This window comes from Nilaparvata lugens, chromosome 3 (genome assembly GCF_014356525.2).
Source record: "Nilaparvata lugens isolate BPH chromosome 3, ASM1435652v1, whole genome shotgun sequence".
Taxonomy (NCBI): Eukaryota; Metazoa; Arthropoda; class Insecta; order Hemiptera; family Delphacidae; genus Nilaparvata; species Nilaparvata lugens.
The window spans coordinates 24361760-24384074 of NC_052506.1; the positions used below are offsets into that span (position 1 = coordinate 24361760).

Below are 22315 nucleotides of genomic sequence, written 5' to 3' on the forward strand. Positions count from 1 at the left end.
CATCACCAACTCACAAACTCCCAGTTCATACATAAGCAGCATGGCCAGATGGGTTTACACAGAAAGCTCTCAACAGAGAACTCACAAAATGATACAAAACGGCGGTAACATACCCCCCACCTTGAAGGTATACCTTCTAAATAGAGAAAGAATTAATTTGAAAAATATACAAAGAAAGAATAAGCAGTAAAAGGTTGAATCAATTGTTAGGAAATGGTAATAAACACAATTTGTTTACTGGACTTCTGGATTCCCCATTGGTGGTTTTTACTGTAGCTACTCTAACACAATTGTCACGTCCAGGATGAATTGCAGTCACTCTTGAAAGTGGCCATTTGAAGGGTGGTATGTTGCCTTCCTTGACAACCACCATGCTGCCTGGTTGAATAGCAGAGGAGTTTTACTGCCACTTGTAGCGCTGCTGCAGGTTGAAAAGGTAGTCCTTTGACCAGCGTGCCCAGAAGTGCTGTTTCATTTGCTGCACATGTTGCCACTGATTGAGCCGATTTTGTGATATATCTAGAAGATTGGGTTCTGGAAGGTCGGTAAGAACACTGCCAATCAGGAAGTGTGCTGGAGTCAGAGCAACAAGGTCTGATGGCTCTTCAGACATTGGAGTAATAGGCCGGGAATTCACACAAGCCTCTATTTGAGTAATTAGAGTGATGAACTCTATTATTGTTAAGCATGATTGACCAATAACTCTTTTCAGGTGAGTTTTCAAAAGTTTCACCGAAGATTCTCATAAACTGCCGAAGTTTGGTGCACTTGGAGGCTGAAAGTGCCACTTTATACCCTCTTGAGCAATTGAGGTTTGGAATTTTTCACTGTCCAAGATGTGGTGAATCTCTCTTTGGGCTCCTACAAAATTGGTTCCTTTGTCAGAATACATTTCTGATGATCTCCCTCTTCTGGATATGAAACGTTGCAGTGCAGCAATGAATGAAGCAGTCGACATGTCTTCAGCTAGCTCAAGATGAACTGCTTTGCAGCTGAAGCAGATGAATACACAAATGTAGCACTTTGTTCCTTGTTGTCCTTTTTTTCGAGAAGGTTTGACAAAAAATGAGCCACAGTAATCGACTCCAGATACTGTGAATGGTCTCAGAGGTACAGTCACTCTGGGCGTTGGAAGATTACCCATCAGCTGCACCTGTAGTTTTGGGCTGGTTTGGAAGCATCTCACACATTGGTGAAAAATATGACGTGTAAGATTTCTGCCCCCTAAAGGCCTAATTTTGTTCAGCTTTGCTTGAGGTCCACTGTGTTTTGTTCTCACATGAACATCATATGCAATCAGTTCAACAATTTTGTGTTTTTTGGGTAACAATTGGATGTTTTTGATCCATTGGAAGATTGGAGTTTTGCAATCGTCCTCCTACTCCGATTATTTCATCTTCATCTAAGTAGGGATGCAATGATAAAAGTTGACTCTGCTTGTTCACAGACTTTCCTGCCTTGAGCTCTTCTAGCTCCTTATGGAATGACTCACTTTGAGGAAGTTTAATTAGTTTCACTTCTGCAGATTGCAATTCTGCTACTGACAGAGCCCAAGAAACTTGTGTTCTATGTGAGGATGAGTGACAATTTTTGATGAATTGCATACAATAGGCTAGAATAGGCAACATTTTTGATAATAATGAATATTTATTTACGTTGATAGCATCTGTCACAGTAAGATAGGCAATGGTTTGAGATTTACGCCTCTCAGGAATTTCTTCTTCTCTTAGATTGATTGTTTGATTGGAAACAAATTCACTGCTAATCTCTTTGTTCTTGAGAAAGGCTGGCCCTTCCCAATATAAGTTGTTGTTCAATAATTTTTCAGGCTCAAGACCTCTAGACAAGAAATCTGCTGGGTTAGAAGTTCCCTGAATATGATTACATGATTGTACATTGCTCAGATCCTGGATTTTTGCTACTCGATTAGAAACAAATGTAGTCCAATGTGATGATGGGGCCAGAACAATCATTGAGTCAGTATACAGATATATGTTTTGTATTGGAAGATGCAGTGCATCAACAACAGTCTTTGTCAATTCTGCCAATAGGAGAGCTCCACACAATTCTAGTCTTGGAAGAGAGACCTTTTTTATTGGCGTTACTTGAGACTTAGAAGTAACAAGATAAGATATGTTTTGTGGAGAACCAATGCATCTTAAATATACACATCCACCATATGCCACTTCAGACACATCAGAAAATCCATGAATCATATTGATTTGCAATGATTTTGTTTGTGATACACCTGGGTATTTGCAATTGAGTGAGAATTGGTATTGTTTGTCTGAATAACATTCATTGATTTGCAGTCTCTCCAGGCAGGGGATAATCCCAGCCAATCTTACATGTCCACAATTTCTGCATCAATAATTTTTCTAACAAAACCACAGGGCCAATGATTCCCAGAGGATCAAATATTTGACCAATAGCTGACAAGACAGATCTCTTTGTCAACTTGTGATTGAATTGTTTGTTTTGGAATGTGAATTGAAAGACATCTGTTTTGGGATTCCAAATGATACCTAATGTTTTGATATTCTAATCTTGGTCCAAGTTGAAAGTTTTTTGTTCAATATCTTCATCAGGAACATTCTTCAAAACTTCTGGGCTGTTACTACACCATTTCCTCAAATGGAAACCACCACTTTTGGCTAAGTTCCTTAAGTCATTTACATTTTTTTTAAATTCTTCAACTGATTCACCACCTGTTATAGCATTGTCTACATGGAAATCATGAAGCATAACTTGTGAAGCCTTTGGGAAATTATCACTCTCATCATAGGCCAATTGGTTCAATGTTCGTGTTGCAAGATATGATGCACTAGCTGTTCCATATGTGACAGTTGATAATTTGTATATTTTGATAGACTCCTTTGAATTTTCAAGCCAAAGAATCAGTTGGAGATTGGTTTGATCGGGATTGATCAGTATTTGTCTATACATTTTCTCAATGTCAGCTATTGTAGCAATCTTGTGAGTTCGGAATCTTAGGATGATATTTATCAATGAAGATTGTACAGTAAGTTCTACAATTGAAATGTCATTCAATGAAGTTCCAGTAGAAGTTTTACATGAAGCATCAAATACAACTCGAACTTTGGTTGTTGTAGAGGTTTCCTTGATGACTGCATGGTGAGGAATGAAGTAATATGTGGATGAATTAGCTTCTTCTTCAGTTATCTGTTTCATGTGTTGCATGTTCTCATATTCTCTCATGAATTTGATTTATTCTGTTTTGAGATGTTCATTCTTTTCCAACCGTTTTTCCAAGTAGATGAATCTCTTGGGTGCTGTGTCATAGGATTGGACTAGTTCATTCAACTCTTTCTTCAATGGAATTTTTACAGAGTATCTGCCATCTTGATCTCGTTGTGTTGTCTTTGTGTAGTATTCTTCACAATATTTGTCATTTCCACTAAAGAGCCTGTTACCCTCTAATTCTTCAATTTTCCAAAAATTGTTCATTGTGTTGTTAAGTTCTTCAATTGTTGTTAAGTTGCACACTGTTGATAGGTATGAAGTTTCAATGTTGATGTTCACTTTGCCAGGAACTAACCAGCTAAATGTTGAATTTTGAAGAGTTGGAGATGTCTCGTTGACCGTAATTTTTCTGTCACAAATGTCATAGATTAGTTCTGCACCAAGAAGAATATCAATGTCACTAGGTGTGTGACATTTAGGATCTGCCAACTGTATGTTTTCAGGAATGTTCAGCCTTGAAATTGGTATTTCAATGATGGGTAGCTTCTGAGTGATTTTTTCAAGACAATACATTCAATGTATGCCGAAAATGAAATCATTCTGGATTGGATGTTGCAGTCAACTGTGTGACATGTCTTTGTAGAAGATTGTCCAATACCACTAACTTCAATAGCTGATTTCTTTCTTGGAAGTTTCAGGAATTGTGCTGTCCTTTTAAATATGAAGTTTGATTGAGATCCACTGTCAAGCAAGGCTCTGCATAGGTGAGGAGTCCCACAACTGTCCTTTACTGTTGGTAATCCCGTCCTGTCCCCAAACCTATGGATTGGGGTACAGTTAAGATTTAATTCATGAAAACGTCAACAGCCCCAAAAGTAAGTCTTTAATTTGCACTAACCTTGGAACTGGCGAGGAAGTGGACTGTATCTCGTGTGTAGAAGTTACTGCTGACGATATCCTGTCTTTATGCGTAGGCCTATATGATATTGTACATATATCACAAAACGAAACGAGGTAATTGCGTTCAGCTCGAACGCCACGGAAACAGGAGAAAACGAAACGAAACGATGTTGACTTCTCGAGCACAATTCTTGAAGTGCTGGTTTGAAAGATAAACGGGGAGGTTGAAGGAGGGGTGAGGGAGAGAGGTTATCTTGCCTCTTTGGGAGAGGGGGAAGGGGGGGAAAGCACAAACTAATCAACCCACAATCAAGGCTGCCGATCCTCCATGAATCCACCAACTGTGATGATTGCTGTTGAGAGCATGATGTGTGTATTTGATGGCTGCTTCACATTAGATGTTGATGCAATTGTGTGTTGTATAGGAGGTGAAGATTTTTCCTTTTGGGTAGACTGATCAGAAGATTTGTTGGGCCTATGCGCAGTAGTGTGTTGTGTCTTCCACTGCATAGTTTACATCGGCCTGACTTACAGTCTGCAGCTGCATGACCATCCTGGAGGCAGTTGAAACACATGTGAAGTTTTTTGACCTCCCTTTCACGTTCAGACACAGATAATGATTTGAATTTCTTACAATGGAATAGTTGATGGTAAGGTTCAGCACATAGTTGACAATTTGGTTTCACTGCAGCATGGAAGTTGTTTGAAGTAGGCCTCTTGTTGTGAACACCTTGGTGAGGTCGACTAGATGAAGATCCTTGAACACTTGAGGAGGATTTGCTTGTTCCAATGGACTCAAGCACCTGGCATTTATGCTTCAAGAAGTCTTCAAGTTGCTTCATGGTAGGTAATTCTGAAGTTTCTAGAGAATTTTCCCATTCACAGAGCGTTGCAGCATCCAATTTTCTTGTGATAATATGAACTATCAGAGTGTCCCAGTGCTCTGTGGGTTCACCAAGACCTGTTAATGCTCGAATGTGCTTCAATGAATCATCTAGGAGATGTCGTAGAGATGTTGAAGAAGCCTTGTCACATTTGTTCAAATTGAAGAGTGCATTTATATGCTTGTTGATGAGAACACGTTTATTTCCAAATCGATCAGTAAGTAGCTCCCATGCTACTTGGTAGTTTTCAGCTGAGCTCTCTAATGACTGTAGGATCTCAGCAGCTTCACCCTCCAATGCTCCCTTTAAATAGTGAAATTTGTGAGTCTCTAACAATTTCCTTGAATGAATTAGGGCAACAAAGGTATCATGAAATGATGGCCACTCATCCTAATTTCCACTGAATATTGGAAGTTTTATCTCAGGGAGTTTGTATGGAATATCGTTGATTTCAGGTTTGATGTTTATTTTTGTTACTTCATGTTTTGAAATTAAATTTTCAGCCTGAGCACTCAAGTCAAAAAATTCTTTTTCGAAATTTTCATTTTCACTTTCATCATCAGATTCATCTGACATTTCTGCTAACTCAATTTGTTTCTGTATTCTATCAAATTCTTGCCAATATTCATTCAGCGTTGACAATCTGATTTTCAATTTTTCAATTTTACAATCTGATTTTCTCACCCAACATAACCGGGCAACCACCAATATCTCTGGATTTAAGAATGAATACCAATAAAACCAATACTATGGATGAAGAGCAAGAGATAAAATCACTGGAAAGAGTGCAAACTATGAAATACCTAGGAATATTAGTTGACCAACACCTCGAGTGGAACAGACACATAGAATATTTATGTTCAAAACTAAAGTATGTGATACACATCTTCTACAGAATACAAAAAATAAAAAATTTGGATATAATTAGGAAAGTATATTATGCATACGCCCACTCATTATTTCAATATGTAATAGAGGTCTGGGTCGCCGCCTTTGACACACATTTAAAAAAGTTTTTATTTTGCAAAAACACATTATAAGAGCAGCTCTTGGAAGACCACGACTTTATTCAAGTAGAGAAATTCTCATCGAACTAAATGTCCCGACTCTGAGACAGACCTACATTAAAAGAGTAATTCGTTACATAAACAAACATAGAAATCAGTTTAAAATTCATACAACTCCCTATAACACACAGGCAAACAGTACAAATACATTTAACATACATCTCATAAAGCTTACTATATGCAGACATCAACTTCAATACTATTGTAATTATTTAATCAATAAAATACCACTAGATTTTGTTAACAGGAATATAACTGGGAATTTAAATAGAATTATACAGGAATGGATTGACAGGAACATCTACTTTAAATTAATCTAATGAATAAGAGTTTGAGATACATTCGTGTATGTCTAAATTTTAGGATGTTGAGGATATGATTTAATATTTTTGTTTTTGTTTTGTATTCTTTCTTTTCTTTATTACTATTGTGATTTTATTTTGTATCATGTAATTACAATTGATTCACACCTGCACTCGGGATCTCCTTTGCAGGTTGTTATTAAACTTTATTGTCGATAATAATATAGTGTATGTAAATTATGTATCTATTTTGAAGAGACAATAAAGCAATTTCAATTTAGTAATGTCAATGGTACCTTTAGAAATTGCTGACTTAAATCGTGTTAGTTTTGCCTTCACAAGGCCACGTTCCTTTATCAATTGTTTTGTTTCAGCCATGATGATGAAAGATTAAGACATATTTAGCAAATACAGAAAAAAAAATACTAGTTGTGTTGCAAAGTTGTAGCTGCGCTGCTGTTGCAAATTGTGTTCTGTTGCAAGGAGCAGCTCTGTCTGCAGGAACAGCGTTGCAAGGTTGAAGCTGCGTTGCTGTTGCAAATTGTGTTCTGTTGCAAGGAGCAGCTCTGTCTGCAGGAACAGAGTGCAGACACTGTGTTGGGTGAGCGATGACTCAAGGACAAGGATGCTCTGCGACTGATCATCTCACAAGGACTGCCAACTGAAGGATGCTCAGCGGGCGACCGGATTACGTGAGTGCCAACTGAGCGACTGACACGTACCACGAACAAAAGAAGATACACGGCATACATGCACGAACGCGAAGACATGGACACGAAACACAACGACAAAATAATGAAAACAGGAAATAAAAACGAATTATACGATAATGAGTTAACGTATTTGAAGATAATATAGTCACTATTCAACATACAGTTGACACAGTCACACAAGAATGATATTATTGTCACACACGATTGATATTGTTGATATCAATAGTTGATATTGTCATAATGTTTTATAACAAGATTGATAATGTTATAATGTTACAGTACATTCCGGTAGTCATGAAGCTTACCAAGTTCACGAATTCACAAATCACACAAGACGAAGTTTATTACACATAAGTTCATGAATTCACAAATCACACAAGATAAAGTTTATTACACATAAGTTCATGAATTCACAAATCCAGTCGGACTGACCAAGGCTTATGGATGATTGGTGTAGAATAAAATGACACATGACACAAACATTTCACTGTTACAAAAATGGACTGTATTATGCAAGAAGATCAATGAAACAAAAGATCTTAATATTATGAGTGTTTCGCACTTTCACTCATTATGCAAGAAGATCAATGAAACAAAAGATCTTAATATTATGAGTGTTTCACACTTTAACTCAAAAATAGTCAAATTGTCTGTACTTCATAGTTCACAACTCATCACCAACTCATGAACTCCCAGTTCATACATAGGCAGCATGGCCAGATGGGTTTATACAGGAAGCTCTTAACAGAGCACTCACAAAATGATACAAAACGGTGGTAACACTATGCACGTCACCCTTCAATTGCCCCCTCCACCACACAATGCCAGACAACAAAGGGGAACACTGATATAACATCCAAACAGTTGTAAATTGAGTACTGTAATATTTTAGTGATGAATGTCTAAGATAATGTTAAATGAAACACAGCCCCTATATAAGCATATGAACAGACTACCCACCATCTGTTCTAATTCTTCACACATTAGCTTCTATTGTTTGAGCTGTGGCAATAGTAAATGATATATCATTATGTACACCTAATATAGAAGAGATTACTATCTATACCCATAGATTACATCTATATCTATAATGTATGTTAATCATCCAATTTAATTGAAATTCAGCATTTCGAAAATCATTAATTATGGAAATGATTTTGCTAAGAGATGTAATTATTAGTAAGGATAGAGATAATGATTTTCTTAGTACCCTCTGAAGTATAGTGGTTGATGAATTGAACATAGTTTTGGGAATTGATATCAAGATAAATTACTAATCAATATTAACAAATGTGTATCTCCTTAGTTTGAAATAATTGCCTTATATATAATCATAAATAGCGGAGGAAAGATTCATTTATGGAGCAGAAAGCCAGCTCATGGAAAATGCCAAGGTATATCTACTGTGAAATCTATTAATATGAATTTCCTATTATTGTATTGAAGGGCACCTCAGTCATTGAATCCTGAAATGATTCAATTTACCTTTATTTTTAGAAGGTCGGTCATCCTCTCAACTGTGTGGACTCTCTTGGATCCTCCCTCGCCAATAGAGATCTTGATCCTCCTGTCAGATGACCAGACATTCCAGTGCCCATGACAGTCGGCCGCAGTCTTGAGGATCTTGAAAAGCTCCACAGTCTGATCCTCGCAAATGGTGACACCAGAACCCTTCAGCTCCCTCTTAGCGTTGAAGATCATCTTACTGGTCTGGTAGCTGCAGAGTCGAACTATGATGGGTCGGTCCTTAGGTATCACTTGCCCTTGTTGAGGTCGTTGACGCCTTCCAATGCAATACAAGCGGCTGACATCCACCAGAGTCACGGGCACATTCAGCTTCTTGTTGAAGACATCAAGCACCAGCAGGTCCGTGTTTTCTTTGTTGCTCTCCGGGATCCCAAAAATATGTATTGAATGTTGGCGCCTGTATTGCTCAAGGTCGTCGACCTTCAGGTGATAAAACACCTCCAGGTCACAAATTCTATCATGCAGCTGTTTGTTCTCCTCCTTCAATGCCTGAAGTTCCTCGAAAACAGACTTCACAGCCATTGAGACGGCATTTTGTACAGATTCTTCAATTCACTGTCAAATAATGCAGAGGGTCTCTTTAGACAATGATCCAGAGTTAGCTGGAGAAGGCCCCGGGTTGACCTCATTCTTCGGCGTGCCTCTGTTTGGTCGAACCATAGTGTATCATTAGGTGGATTTACACTTTTACAGGCGAGAGGGTAGACTGAAGAATTAGACATGTTTTTTCAAGATGAATAAAAAGAGTGTGAGTTAATCAAAAATATGATTCCACTATTGAATTTAGCTCGAGAAACTGAATAATTTGATGTGTAATTTGTAGTGAATTGAACTGTTGAACCCTACGAAATATCTATCAGAAGATGGTGCCGAACTAACACATGTTTACTCACTCAACATTACCAAGAGAGTGAGAGAGAGAGAGAGAGAAAGAGTGAGTGATCTATGGTGGAGGGAGAAAGCTATTTTTGGTTGCGGGAGGTGGTGAAGGAGCGGGGGAGGGGGAAAGGGGAGATATTCCAAGAAAAGCTTCCTCAAATCCATAGTTATCATCTACTCTTAATCCGATATTTGATTTTGTTTTGATTTCTCACATTTTCCAAGAACTAATTGAGAGAAAATTGAAAAATTTAGTACATAACTTCAGCTAGGCTTACAGTGTTGTATAAGGTGGAAAAAATCATGCCGAAAATTCACAGAGAATCCGCGTTTTTCCAGTGTTCATTTGCATTTACTCAGCCTAATCAATGAATAGATAATTTTCAAATTTAGTACAGATTTCCAGCCAGGTTCTAGAAATGTTGTGGTAGAAAGGCTCAAAAATTTCGCCGTGAATACGCCCAAAATCGGTGTTTTTTTTATTTTCCCTGAGTTTCAAGAGAAATGATTTACAGATAAGTTTGAAATGTGGTACATTGGTTCAACTGAAGTCTACAGAAATAATAATGTTGTATTGAGAGTGCTTGGAAATTACGCCAAAGACAGCCTACTTCCTAATTAATGTTTCCCAGCATTTTAATGTGTTTTACAGATTTTCCGACAACAAAATAAAAGAAAACGTTTTCTCTGTTAGCACTGCTACAATAGAGGTTCTACAGAGGTTCAGCTGGTGTCTAGAGAGATTGTGTAAAGAGAGCTTAAAGATTCTGTCGAAGGCTTTTCAGGGATGACTGAACTTGAAAATGTAACTTGATACACAAGTTCTGCTTGGGTAATTGCGGTGCTAATTTAGAGGGTTTCCTTTCTACAGTTTTTCAATGAATTCTTCCAGATTTCTTAAATGGATTAGAACTTGATAGGACGAAATGATTTTTTTTAAGTTCTGTACATTATTTGTTAAGAAGAACTGAACTGTTCACTTTATGTGGGAAATGATATTCATATTCAAAATGGACAGACATTTTTTCAACCCTGAGCCACATAGTTACTATCAACTTCTTCAAGAGATGATGGATAGAAAATGTTCATATTTGATGCAAAGGCTCAGCTAAATCAATTTTTTTTTTACAATGAGCTTGAAAAGTTTTCAAGCGATACGACCAGAATGGGTGTTTTCCTGCATGGTTTCAGTCAACTAGTGATTTAATCGAGCCTAAAAATGTATATTCGACTATTTGACGGGAGGAAGCAAGCTCAAATGAAAAATGAAGGCGAGCAAAGCGAGTCTGCTGTCCTCATCTCTGGATGAACGAGGGTCCAGTATATTTATATGGATAGATAGATATATCTATATAGATAAATAGTATAAAAAGAATTTGAATTTTCAATACACATATTGTAATTCCTATTTTCTACACTCTGTATACATATAAAGGACAGATTATTATAAAAAGAGATTCATGATACAACTTACGCAAGAGTTTGGTAGATGAACGAATAAAAACAACAAAAAAATCAACCTCATGTCGGATCCTTGAATTCTTAAAAAAATTTAAATCAACGACTTCACACAAGATGTATATCCAAGAATGAATTGGCCCACTGTACAGTTGGCAAACTGAACCAATACTGAGTCAATCAGTAGGCTGTAATATTCCGTTTCAATGCATAACAGTTATGCATAACAGTTAGTTACTAGTGTCAAAATCGACGTTATTCGCCTGTGAGATTCACTTCACACTGTCAGCTGTGGATCAAATGGAAAGCATCCATGTCATTTGTAAGCTTTACTGACAGTCTGATGAGAAACTCAGTAGCACGTGCAAATGAAAATAGTGCCTTAATTATTTGTTACGTCGGTTCTAGCTTCTCAACAAAGATGTTTTGCATAGTTGTCTATTGAACAGTGATACATGTATTCCATTGAAGGGAGTGGTGGTTCCTTGGCGAGTCACTAATTTTCATATGAAACATATTATTAATTAAATCGTTAAAATATAATCTTTGATGAAGAAAATGTATAATCAATCCATCTTGTTTGTAGTTACTGCAGTGTTTGTGATGACTCCTCAACGAGTCTCTTCAATGGCGGACTTCCAAAACTTCCCGTTCTCGTGTAGTGGCTGTACTGCTTCTGTGCTTCTAACGTGAGATTCCCTATTAGCTGTCAGCATTGGTTGAATGGGAAGCAGTGATGTTATTGCCATGAGGAATACTAAGGCCAGTTTCACACGGCAGAGACCTCGCTCCTGGAATATCATATTACAGAAGATCATATTTCATATTTTGCAGCTCTCCTGTACTTTCACATGGGGATCTTACGAATAAGCCGACAGATCTAACAACTCCGCCGACGTTTGCTCAAAGTATATGACTCATCACTTTTTCTCAAAGTCTAACTTCCTTAAAAATATAGACCCCAAATTCTTTAAAGCGTAAGTCCCATTTTCAAAAATACCCGAAAACAAGGGAGTTATAGCTGTTTTCAATATAGCTTTCCATTATCATATGATTATATAGTACGTACTAAGATAATAATACTCCTGCCTCACAAAGGGGCAGGCAAAGGTTTTAAGAAGTTTTTGAACACCTGAGAAGTTTATACATAAACATTTTTAATTTTTAAAAGTTCTAGTTTTCCAAAAAAATATTGAACTATGAAAATATGAATCCAAATATGAAATCATAAATCATCTCCACTCATCACCCTATAAAATAGGAGGAAAAGGAATGTTGTACAGTAAAATTCACTGAATTTCAATTGTCATTCAACAATCCAATTTATCAGGTTCAAATCGTTGAATATCACTTTAAATTCCCAGCAATTATTGACTATTTCTTTTTACAATCAGAAAAATCTATTATGAACATACAGTATAAACATTGTGCTGATCTGAATCGATCTATGGTAATAATAGGAATTGAAAGAATAGAAAATGTCATGGCATTCCAAGTAGTGATGTCTGTGTATTAGAACTGCTGAGTTGATGATGCATACTGAAAAAAAGTCATGAATAGCTCAGACCAACCTGGCCTGTGATGAACCTGTATAAACAATTCATAGAATTCTTAGAATTCATAGGAATGGTAAAAAAATCAATTTTACGAAAATCGATGTACATGTAACTGGATTTAGAAGATCAATACGATAATGTTCTCTATCACAATTTAATCATAGAAATGTTTAAGTGAAAACGTTGGGCGCAAACCTTCTGCCATGAGGAGACAAATAAATTTATGAAAAGCTTGATAGCTTGAATAGTGATCTGATATTTGTTACACGTTTTTATTCTAAGACATAATATGTCTTAGACTAATTTTTAATGTTTCTTCAATCAGCAGGAGAACTTTGGTTTTTCAAAGTTATCTTGCTCCCTTATTTTGAGGTATTATCAGAAATCAAGATAAATAACCTACCAAATTTCCTACACGAATACAGTGTAAGTTGTATTATAATAGCTACAGTACTTACGTACTGTATAGTACAGTACCTGTTCGTTTTTACCGTATAATTATATGATAATAGAAAGCTTTATTAAAAACAGCCATAACTTCCTTGTTTTCGGATATTTTCGAAAACGGAACTTACGCTTTAAAGAATTTGGGGTCGCTGAATCCAAATCCGAAATCAGAAATCTTCTATCTATATTTTTAAGGAAGTAAGACTTTGAGAAAAAGTGATGAGTCATATACTTTGAGCAAACGTCGGCGGAGTTGTTAGATCTGTCGACTTATTCGTAATATCCCCATGTGAAAGTACAGGAGAGCTGCAAAATATGAAATATGATCTTCTGTAATATGATATTCCAGGAGTGAGGTCTCTGCCGTGTGAAACTGGCCTTGGTATTCCTCATGGCAATAACATCACTGCTTCCCATTCAACCAATGCTGACAGCTAATAGGGAATCTCACATTAGAAGCACAGAAGCAGTACAGCCACCACACGAGAACGGGAAGTTTTGGAAGTCTAACAACTATGCCGAAGTTGTTAGATCTTGCCTCTGCTTGCCTCGAGGGGAAAAGACGTGAAAAAACGAGGTTCCGGGATAGGAGTCACCATGTGAAAGACACGATTTGACTCAATGTACTTCGACAAAAAAACGTGAACACTGTTCAGTGTTCAAGTTGCACGTCTCCTATGGCCTCTTTCACACGATAGGAGACGTGCAACTTGAACACTGAACAGTGTTCTCGTTTTTTTGTCGAAGTACATTGAGTCAAATAGTGTCTTTCACATGGTGACTCCTATCCAGGAACCTCGTTTTGTCACGTCTTTTCCCCTTGAGGCAAGCAGAGGCAAGATCTAACAACTATGCCGACGTTTCCACAAAGTATGACTCATCACTTTTTTCTCAAAGTCTAACTTCCTTAAAAATATAGATAGAAGATTTCTGATTTCGGATTTGGATTCAGCGACCCCAAATACTACAAAGCGTAAGTCCCGTTTTCGAAAATATCCGAAAACAAGGAAGTTATGACTGTTTTTAATAAAGCTTTCTATTATCCTATAATTATACGGTAAAAACGAACAGGTACTGTACTATACAGTATGTAAGTACTCTAGCTATTATAATACAACTTACACTGTATTCGTGTAGGAAATTTGGTAGGTTATTTATCTTGATTTCTGAAAATACCCCAAAATAAGGGAGTAAGATAACTTTGAAAAACCAAAGTTTTCCTGCCGATTGAAGAAACATTAAAAATTAGTCTAAGACATATTATGTCTCAGAATAAAAGCGTGTAACAAATATCAGATCACTATTCAAGCTATCAAGCTTTTCATAAATTTCATAAGTTTGTGTCGACGGTATATGACATAAAAGGCAAATGCTCGCGCTTGGTCCATAGTTCTACGACTGAGGAATGAGGATTTAGGTCAGCAACTAAAATCGACAAGCCATGATTGTCAATCTTACTCATGATACAAAGCTTTGTACTATGATACATGGTTTTCATTCCGTATCATTCTTTAATAAAAATAAAACAAGATTCCGGTTTCAAAAGCATCAAAGTCGCCAGGCTGGTCTGAGCTATTCATGACTTTTTTTCAGTATGCATTATCAACTCAGCAGTTCTAATACACAGACATCACTACTTGGAATGCCATGACATTTTCTATTCTTTCAATTCCTATCATTACCATAGATCGATTCAGATCAGCACAATGTTTATACTGTATGTTCATAATAGATTTTTCTGATTGTAAAAAGAAATAGTCAATAATTGCTGGGAATTTAAAGTGATATTCAACGATTTGAACCTGATAAATTGGATTGTTGAATGACAATTGAAATTCAGTGAATTTTACTGTACAACATTCCTTCTCTTACTATTTTATTGGGTGATGAGTGGAGATGATTTATGATTTCATATTTGGATTCATCTTTTCATAGTTCAATATTTTTTTGGAAAACTAGAACTTTTAAAAATTAAAAATGTTTATGTATAAACTTCTCAGGTGTTCAAAAACTTCTTGAAACCTTTGCCTGTCCCTTTGTGAGGCAGGAGTATTATTATCTTAGTATGTACTATATAATCATATGATAATGGAAAGCTATATTAAAAACAGCTATAACTCCCTTGTTTCTGGGTATTTTTGAAAATGGGACTTACGCTTTGAAGAATTTGGGGTCGCTGAATCCAAATCCGAAATCAGAAATCTTCTATCTATATTTTTAAGGAAGTTAGACTTTGAGAAAAAGTGATGAGTCATAGGTTTGAGCAAACGTCGGCATAGTTGTTAGATCTGTCGGCTTATTTGTAAGATCCCCATGTGAAATAATGTGAAATATTATTTTATAATATGAAAAATAAAATATGATAATATGCAAAATATGAAATATGATCTTCCGTAATATGATATTCCAGGAGCGAGGTCTCTGCCGTGTGAAACTGGCCTATCGTGTGAAAGAGGCCTAACAGTTAAACGTAACACTTCATCGGCGTCAGTCAAGGTCATTGGCAAATGAGGTGTCAGTATTTAGGATCACGAACATGTTGTTCTTGTTTACAGCCTTTGTGCAATATCAACACAAAGAAGTCTAATTTTCTATAATGAAATAAAGAATGAAATTATTTTGTGGAAATAAAACATCACCAATGTAGAAGAAAGCTGTCTCAATGTGGACTAGAAGCGAGAAGAAATTTGGTTAAACCTGGTTCCCATTACCACAGATTCAGAGGGCTGCAACATGACTAGAGATCGAATGACTGGAGCTTGTAATAACGGAAATGGCACACAACATTATTCAATTCGGCAGTTCCTTGTGCCAGCACAATGTGCTGCGGCGCCAGGTGTTTTTATGCATTCATATTTCACAATTGATTACTCTTCTTTTTTTTCTCAAACTCCAACTTCCATATAGATGAAGATAGAAAGATTATGTTTCCGGATTTGGATCCAGCACCACCAAAGACTTTGTGCTCAGGACAAATTTCGGAAATTACTCAAAAATAAATGTGTTTTGATCACATTTATATTTTTATATTGCTCAAGGTCTCTAGAGCAAGTTCTCACGTTAGTGATAAGTAAGCGTTTATAACGTTATCTCATATTGGCTCAATCAGAATCTGCTCACCCTAAACTATGACAAATGACCAACTTTCTAACTTTCTCAGCAACACAGCCCACAGAAAACCTCTCAACAGTCAACCTTTTCAACAGTACTGCATTCACTATCCACAGAAAACCGACAATAAAATATCTTGGAATTATACTAGATTCTTTTCTACGGTGGGACCATCATATAGATAACCTCTGCAAGAAGCTGAGGAAGACCATTTACAAGTTTAAAAATGCTGAGAACATTGATTGATGAGAAGGGCATGATGATGGTCTACTATTCCTCAGTTCAGTCTCTGCTTAACTATGGGATTGTAGGATGGGGGGGAACAAACTATGTGCACCTTGACTCCCTCTTAAAAGTGCAAAAACTAATAATGAAGATCACCAAGCAGAGGCCACCTCGTTATCCGTCAGACCAGCTCTACAATGAGTTTGGTGTAATGGACATAAGACAGCTCTACTCCTTAGAAATAATCTGCAGACTACACAAAAACCCGGAAAGCTTTCAACATAGGAACACAGTCATAACACGAGAAACAGAAATCTTCTTATCACGAACATGGCTAGGAAGGCAATATGATTATGTGACAGTGTTAAGAGGTATTCTACAGCATCCAATATGTATGAAATATATCAACGACACTTCAACCACCTAGCACCAAAACTCCACAATCTACTTCCTGCACAAATCAAGTCAATAGAAAACCCAAGAAGATTCAAAACTGCCGCTAAGAACTGGATTATTTCAACTGGAAGACTTCATATAGAAAACATCATCTCAAACAATATGTGAGCTCACTTACCCAACTTATTTGCAGTTTGCACCCCCACCCAGAATCGATTACACCTACTCTAGTACATGGGTTTCCCATAGTTGAGTGGGTTATTTTCCAATAGAATTAAATCCCATATTTTTTATAGACCTATTGTATTGTATTTCAGATATTTTGTACTTTTTATGTTTTAATTGCTTGTTTGTATTTTTTCAAAGAGATGAATTTATTGATTACTATTATTATCCACTCACGTCATTTCACCCACTTTCATGCAGTTGTGCCAAAATAAAAGCAATTGACGACAAAGTTGAAGATTTCCTCAACAAGCTAGCGCAGCTAGTCGTTTTGTTGTAATTTTTCAAATTACCAGAATGGAAGCTAGACTTTCGGGCCATTATGGACAAAACAACGTTCATAAATATAGTATTGCGCTGAGAATAGTCACATTTTTCACCTTAAAAGTTCTATTCACGTACCGTATAGTATTTGTACATTTTTTGTAGAAGAATCGCTCCTGGGTGGTTCGGAACCATCCTGAAGCTGTTGCTCCACTCATCTCTCATCATACTTCGGACACAAGCCTGGAGCTCATGTCGGCATCATGCTCAGCAGAATAATTTATTTTCGACTTTTTATCGTAGAATGTATTCTTTAATTGAAATTATCAGGCAATACTATCTTTGGAACGTTGATTTTATTCCTCTTTTAGGGGAATACGTTACTGAAGAATCGCTTATGTTTAGGGGGAATCATTATGTTTAAAAGGGATTTCAATTATATTTTTCAAAAACAATTTCTGTGGGTTGAGTACTTAGTCAACACTCTTATTGCACATAATTAAGGCTCTAAAACTATAACTTGAAATAGTAGCTATAACATTTTAATTGATCTGATATTGATGTTTATAGTCCAGTTATCACGCGATATACATTAGTGCTAAGAAAATGTATTTTTCTGTTTTTATACGTTTTTTTTTGGATTTTGTCATAAACCATGGGTTTTGACAGCTCCTCAAGCACATTAAATTTTCAATTTATTTCCCTTTTTTAATTTTCATTAGTAAAATCAGGATCACTAGAAAACCAAATTGCGCTGACTGAATGAAAAATCGCAGAGCTTCAGAGTGGTGGAACTTTCCAGTCTCCCCACCAGCCGGCATTTTCATATTAGATTTTCCCACTTTTTCGAGTCAGTCTTTTTTGTGCCGCTCCTCCGAACACTCAAAGACTCTGACTGGCCAGGACCTGGACCTTCCTCTAGACCTCACCTTCCAGCCAAGCTGACGAGATGGTCATCATAAAGGGGATTGGTATCGTACTCAATTAATTATGATCATTTTATTAGTTATAATGTAATGTTGTTTTTCTTTTTTATTGGAATTTTAAAATAATAAATGAAATGTAGAGAATTCAAACCAAGAGGAAAATCCTCAAAATATTAAATACTGTACCTGAATAGTTTTCAAAAATTAATCAAATTGAAATAAATAGAAACTCATTTTTAAATAAGATAATTGAGACTTGTTCGATAATAATCTGTTTTCCTTTTGTCCATAGCCTAGATTATATAACTTTTAACTTATACATTTCAAAATATTTTCTTTTTAAAATATTGTAAACCAATAAATTTTGTATTTCTTAGAATGATTTCTTCTTTTTATTTCTTTAAAATATCTGCTCTACCATCTTCAGCTATGTATCTCCTTTGTAACTCTTCTTCCCATCTGGGAAGTGGTGGAGCCCCCAATATTTACAAAAAATTATAACTTGGTTACAAATGGTGATACATATTAATAAATATTGTACTCTTTTAACGTAATGCAATTGTAAAAGCTTACTTTCCGGTACGTCACAAATGGTGGAGTCACGCCGTGTTTATTTCTGTTCACTAAAAATTAAAGCTTAAAAATAAAACAGATTAATCTAACCTTCAGTTGAACTTTTCCGGTCTCTCTACACAATAAAATTATGATTAGTAAATTCAATAAGTTTTGGTGTCAATAATAGTGAATTCAATAATACAATCAGATAAATAGTAAACAAACAATTTTCTGTTCAACTTAAATTAGAATGTCAAGAGTAGCTAATGAAAGGGATACTTCATTGACAGTGAAAGTGATCTTGAAATTTAATAATACTGTGTTGCATGACCTTCATTTCAGCACGTCTGCGAGTTACGTTATGAATCGAGCTCATTGTTATTTTCAATTGATCTATGTTAATATTTATTCAAATAAGAGATATTTTCTCAAAAATCAGGAAGAATGAACAAACTTCTACACCAAATGAATGATTCATTATCAAATTGATTCAATCAAATTAGTTATTCTAAGCTATTGTTCTTTTGTTTATGTGCATGCCTCAATACTATTATGCTCTATGTTCACATTACAAATTTGATTCCAATCCCCAATTTAAATAGAATTGAATTCCAATGACTAGTTTACCTGACCTTAGAAGTATTTCCACGGGTATACTCGATTTAACAACAGTGATCAACCTAGCAGAACAATACAACCTTTATATACCAAAAAATGCGGATTTAGAATTTATCAGGTCCACTCTCAGATTAATAAAAAAGAATTTCAATGACCTTCCTAATTACCAAAAAGAGCGCGAAAGGGCTATTCAATATATTTTAACGACTGTTAAACTTTCAGATGAATTAAAAGACCAATTCCCTGATCTATATAATCTAGAGAGAACCCTAAGGCAAAACTTTAAACTCCAGGAGGCAGGAGAAAATTCTCGTCCATCAACTCCATCAAAATTAGTAACACAAACAAGTCAAACCGAATTTTTTTTTCCTTAAGAAAGTCTTGAACTGGCCACAAAAAAACAACAACTATCCACCTCAACGCCAAATTTATTATCAATTCCTTTTAAAACACCCGAAGTTACGAACTCTAAAATAGCAAAACAAGACGACCAAATCCAGTCAACAATGGCTGAAAGAAAAATACCATTTTTCACACCTCAAACATTTTCCGCCGCACCTCACGAAAATATTTCCGACTTTATTCAAAATTATAAACGAGTTGCCACGGCAAACTCTTGGGATAAGGATGATTGCCTCACATACCTTCCATTCTATTTGAAAGGAAGCGCCGCTCAATACTTTGAAACAATCTCTGCCACTTTGCAAAAGCAAAATACCCTTAATTTCGACAATGTGAGCAATGCACTACTGGGCTACTTTGAGCCAATTGCATCAGTAGAGAAAATTGAAATAGAACTAATGAATAGGAAAATGTCACCAAGGGAAACCATTCAAAATTACATGGCTCACATTCTGTTTTTATGCCAGAAGTATGATTCAGAAATGTCTGAGAAAAGAAAAATACGCTACATTTTGAGAGGTCTTCTTCCACATATTCTAGACAAAATCGTCATGCTGAAAAACGATACAATGGCTGAATTAGAAAATAATATTAAACAATTCACACTATCCCAATTCATTACAGACGACAGAATAGGATTATTGCCTCAATTATACAATGAAACTGCAAACATGTCAAGGTTGTCACCGCAAGAGGAAAGGATAAATAGTCCGATAGATTAGAAAAGTTAATTGCGAAATCAGAAGAAAAACAAATGGTACAGGCAATACAACCCTCCCATAGGAAAATTGAAATGCAAGATAAGCCTAGGCAGAGATCAGATGAGTATCAAAACCCGAACAGGAATAACTCACAACAAAATCAGGGTCGTTCTGAGCCATGTAAGTTCAATACTAAACAACAAAAATGCGCAATTTGTCACTATCAAAACCATACAACAGAGAATTGCTACCAAAACCGATTAAATCAGAAAGATCCACAAAATCGTTCAGACACTTCAATCCCTAATAAAAAAACAACGCTATTGTGCCATCTGTAATTACAAAAATCACAACACAGATGAATGCTTTTACAATGGTTTAAACCAGAAAAATTCATCTGAAAAGGCTCAGCCCCAGTGTGAAATTTTTAAAAAAAACTGGTCACAAAGTAGATTCATGTCAGTTTAATAAACATCCAAAAAACGTGTAACGAGGACACCTAGCAAAGCGACCACTGTGAGGTGTCCATCTCAAATTGAAATAGATATCGTAGATAAAATTCAGGACTTACCGAATTTTCAATTCTCTCAAAATGAAAAATCCTATGCTGAAATAGCAGCCACTCCTATAAATTCGGACGAGTCATCAGAAACAACACCAAAAATAGGAAAGAATATTAATATGACTCCAGAAAACCTAAACGAAAAGGAAATCCAAAATGTAGTTCTAAAATCTGATAATTCACTCGACATGAATTTAATCAGTAAGAGAAATAGTAAGACCCTACATGAAAATAATGAAGATAGAGATACAATGAGAATTATTCAGAACATAATAGATAATTATGCTTTTCCTATATTAACTGAGTTTCAAGTTTTCGATACTCCAAATACATTTAGTCTTTTAACGAGTACTAACAAAAACCTAAGTGAAATAATCCAAGAAGATAATCTTGATGTGCCATATTGGTTATTTGTTTTCAAAAAACCTGCAAAAATGACCAACAATGATAACTTGAAGGATAGCTATTCGTTAATAATAAACGATAACAGAACCGGAAAAATATACCATTATACAAATTCATTGAATCATAACTATCAAGAAGCTAAAAATCTAGCCTACAAAATTTTTCTATTGAGAAAAACTCTCCCAGCCTCGAAAAGCATTTCACATAATTATACGGGAAAATACCAACAATTGAGTTTTCATAATGGAATGACAACCCAACTTCTATTGATTGGATATTTTATCAATATACTTTACTATTTGATAACATTTAGGACAACAGAGGGATTTTCAGAGCATAACGATATTGCCAAACTAGAAAACAAAAATTTCAAAAGTATTAAAAAGTGCTTAGATGAAAAACGACCGTTATCAACTATGGATAATAAGCCAAACGCTTTCTTGTTGATAGAAGAAAAGCTCGCTATCATTACAAAATCACCCCCCTTGCCACCTGAACCTCCAGACAAATTAGTACCAATAGAGTCACAATGCAATACTGTAGGATCAGCATTAGAAATTGTTGGTAAATCAAAGGATAAACAAATAAGTATTTTGATGGATTCAGGCTCAAATGTCTGTCTTGCTAAGAAAGACTTAGTTCCAGAAGAAGAAATAGTTGATAATCTGGATGTTGCACTATATGCAGCCAATGGGAAAAAATCTCATTCTATGGAAATGCAGTAGTAAAATTTTCAATAGAAAATATCGCATATGAACAAGAATGCTACATAGTTGAAAAACTGTCAGTAGATTTACTGGTAGGAAATAAATTCTTCTTAAAAAATGGAATTGATCTCAAATACAGTTCCCACGAGATAAAACTCAATGAGAGAGTATCCATTCCCATGGATAGCAATTGGATAAAGAGAGTACAATGTCAATCATATATGATAACTCAACGTTTCATTCTAGATACTGACATAAAAATTCATCCGTTAGAGACAAAA

General features: G+C 35.8%; 1 protein-coding gene across 1 annotated transcript in view; it reads right to left on the bottom strand.

Annotated features, from left to right (window-relative positions):
- The window catches only part of LOC120350367, a 130153-nt gene extending 119027 nt beyond the window's left edge, over positions 1-11126 (bottom strand). The window contains exon 1 of the mRNA XM_039423361.1: positions 10951-11126. Coding sequence (XP_039279295.1) covers positions 10951-11001 — 51 coding nt within the window. The 5' untranslated portion in view covers positions 11002-11126. The remainder of the gene's footprint in view (positions 1-10950) is intronic.
- Positions 11127-22315: the final 11189 nt, after the last annotated feature.